Source organism: Leuresthes tenuis, unplaced genomic scaffold (genome assembly GCF_036924035.1).
Source record: "Leuresthes tenuis unplaced genomic scaffold, fLeuTen1.0.hap1 SCAF_21, whole genome shotgun sequence".
Taxonomy (NCBI): Eukaryota; Metazoa; Chordata; class Actinopteri; order Atheriniformes; family Atherinopsidae; genus Leuresthes; species Leuresthes tenuis.
In genome coordinates, this window is record NW_027325375.1 from 27,577,645 (window position 1) to 27,580,467 (window position 2,823).

Below are 2,823 nucleotides of genomic sequence, written 5' to 3' on the forward strand. Positions count from 1 at the left end.
TTTTAATATGAGTTTTTACTCATATCACATTAGCAACAAACAAATAGTTAAATTCTTGTGTAGATTTTGTTTCATTACACGTAGAAACAAGTAACTGTACAGTTACACTAAAAAGCTCAGACAGTCAAACACAATCTCCACATAATTAGGTCATAATTCATAGTTAGAAACTCAAAACAAAAATATAATTAGAAATTTGCAGAAAATGTAACAATAAATCATGAAAGATAACTAGCTTCGTGAACAAATACAAAAGTGTCCCACAAACATCTGTATTTAGGGTTCATTCTGAAATCTCTCTTCACTGTGCCAAAGACTGTTTCCTGCTATCAGACATGTCATCCCCAAAAATACATAATCAAAGCAGCTTTTAAACTATTCTTGAAAGCATTCTGACCTGAGAGTCTTCAAACTGTAGTACAAGTAAATAATCAAAAGTTAGTAAGTATGTAATATTCACATGATTTGAACCACTTTTCCACAGTGACCAGATACAGCTTCTTTAGACTCACCACAGACATCGTACATGCTTGACACGGAGCAAGAAAATGAATAAAAACAGCACACGGTTGAGACAAAATCATGACCGGGGATATGGCTTGACGGTAGATTTGTAGCCAAAGGTGAAATAGTACTTAAAAACATGGCTGAAGTTCTGATCCCTGAGGCCATATATGAGCGGGCTCAAACACTTTGGGAAAACGATTAGAACTAAAAAAAGGATGTACCTAATATGAGCAGCTATATCAGGGTTTAAGGTTAACACGTCGCTGGAGCTGATCATGGTAAACAGGGTGGAGATGAGGTAAAGGCACAACTGAAGCAGATGTAACAACACAGTCTTATGTGCCTTGTTGGCATTATGCTCACAAGAAGAGGCAGACCTTATAGTAATGACAATTGCAACGTACGTGAAAATGATAATCACACTCACTAATACAAAATTGACTATAGTGAAGGTCATGGTCAAAGTCACATAGATCTGCTGCTGGAAGATATTTCTTTTTGTGCAGAATCTTTGCACAGTGAAGTTTGTGTTCCCAAGACTGGCTAACAGAAAAATTTGTGTGAAAGAGTCTAAAGAGGCCACTATCCATATCGCAGTGATGGCTATGCCTGTTGTCCTGGGCGTAGCAATGGCAGCATGCCTCAGTGGAAAACAAATGGCAACATATCTCTCCAAAGACATCACAGCCAGGTTAAAGGGAGATATCTTTAAAGTGATGGCTGCAAGCTCACTGACAATGATACAAAAAAAAGTGATCATTCTGGCCACTGTCAACGCAAATATGTACAGCAGCACACTCAGTAGGAGCAGAAGAGAGTCAGTAAAGAGCAGATGACCAAATAAAACATATCGAGGGGAGGCCAGAAAGACAGGCTTTTTCAGCAAGGCAAACACCATGACACCATTAACATACAAGAAAAAGATACAGGGCAGTAAAGACAGCACAGCTTTGACAGAAGCCTCAAACTGCACCACCTGGGAAAATTTTGTGTCATTCATGATTGTGGCTTCATGCAGCGTCTGTAAAGGAAGAGCAAACACAAACACATCAGATTGATCCTTACCAACACCACGAACAGTCCTGAGGAGTGAAACCTGTGCAAGATGACTCTCTTAGATGACAATCTTAAACACAATGCCCTGCTTCAAAGCCACAACACACAGTTAAAATACACAGTATTACAAAAGTGACATTTAATGGGAGCCGAATGCCTTGTGAACAGTTTGCATGGCTGAAACACATCACTTACATGTCACTGGTTTGGTCTGACCTCATTTGGCAATTAAGCTCTGTGGAGAGAATCAACCTTCGACTCATCACGTTACTCTTTATTGGTGATCTGCGTTTTGACATCAACACCCCTGTGAGTTTAACAGCCTATCAGAGCTCTGTATTAGTTGTGGTTTCCTTTGTGGAGAGAAAGTTTAGGGAAGTGTCCTCTCCGTTGACCTCTCTAAAGCATTTGATTTAGTGGACCACTCACTGTTAATACATAGCTTAGTGAGAGTAGGTCTGTCTACTGAAACTGTCTGCCGGTCTGAAAATTATTTAGCAGATAGAACACCTTGTGTGCAGGTTTAAGGTTACACCTCAGAAAGTCTTAAAGTAACAAAATGGGTGTCTCTGGGGTCACAGCGATATATTGCACAGCCCCCACTCCAACTCAGGCACTCATCCAGTTACAATTGGCTTTTAAAACAGTTTTAAAAAACTTTCGATACAGACAAACCCAAAGTCAAGCTTTTTTCAAATGCTAAGAAATCCTGAATCCAATCATCACTTCTCAGGGTTCACAGATTGAATTTGTATCATGTTATAGATATTTTGGTATTTTAATTACCCCACATATTCATCAGCTGGGTTTTTATTTCAGGATTAAATCCTGTCTTTCATATGAATCATCAAAGAGGTTGGTTTGCAACCTTTCTGTCAGTTTTGGATTATGATGATGTTTTTTACAAGCATGCCTCATCTCAGTGTCTACGTGCTCTTGATACTCTGTATCATGGAGTTCATGGAGAGGTTCATCACTAAGTTAACATCTCTCACCCATCACAGTTTATTATACGAACGTGTTGGATACGTAGACTAAGACATGGGCATATTCTTTTTACAAGGCTCTTCTTAGTCTACTCCTGTCTAACCCCTTGAACTTCCTTCATCTGAAGAGTTCAGGGCTTTATTGCCTTCGTTCAGAGGATTCTTTTTATCATTTTCAGTCCCGAGGGTATGAACTGAGATGGGAAAAAAGCTTTCATGTATGCTGCTCCCTTTGCCTTGAACGAACCGCATAAAGAGTTGAAACTTCATGACA

General features: G+C 39.3%; 1 protein-coding gene across 1 annotated transcript; it reads right to left on the minus strand.

Annotated features, from left to right (window-relative positions):
* Positions 1–492: 492 nt before the first annotated feature.
* On the minus strand, positions 493–1,825 carry LOC140279850 (odorant receptor 131-2-like). The gene is made up of 2 exons (XM_072375048.1): positions 1,759–1,825; positions 493–1,528 (listed from the first exon to the last, which is right to left on the minus strand). Exon 2 carries the CDS (start codon positions 1,505–1,507, stop codon positions 581–583), a length of 927 nt encoding a protein of 308 aa, XP_072231149.1. The 5' UTR covers positions 1,508–1,528; positions 1,759–1,825; the 3' UTR covers positions 493–580.
* Positions 1,826–2,823: the final 998 nt, after the last annotated feature.

Excerpts from the sequence above, each read along its gene's own strand:
- LOC140279850 (XM_072375048.1), bottom strand. The coding sequence starts at position 1,507 with ATGAATGACACAAAATTTTCCCAGGTGGTGCAGTTTGAGGCTTCTGTC.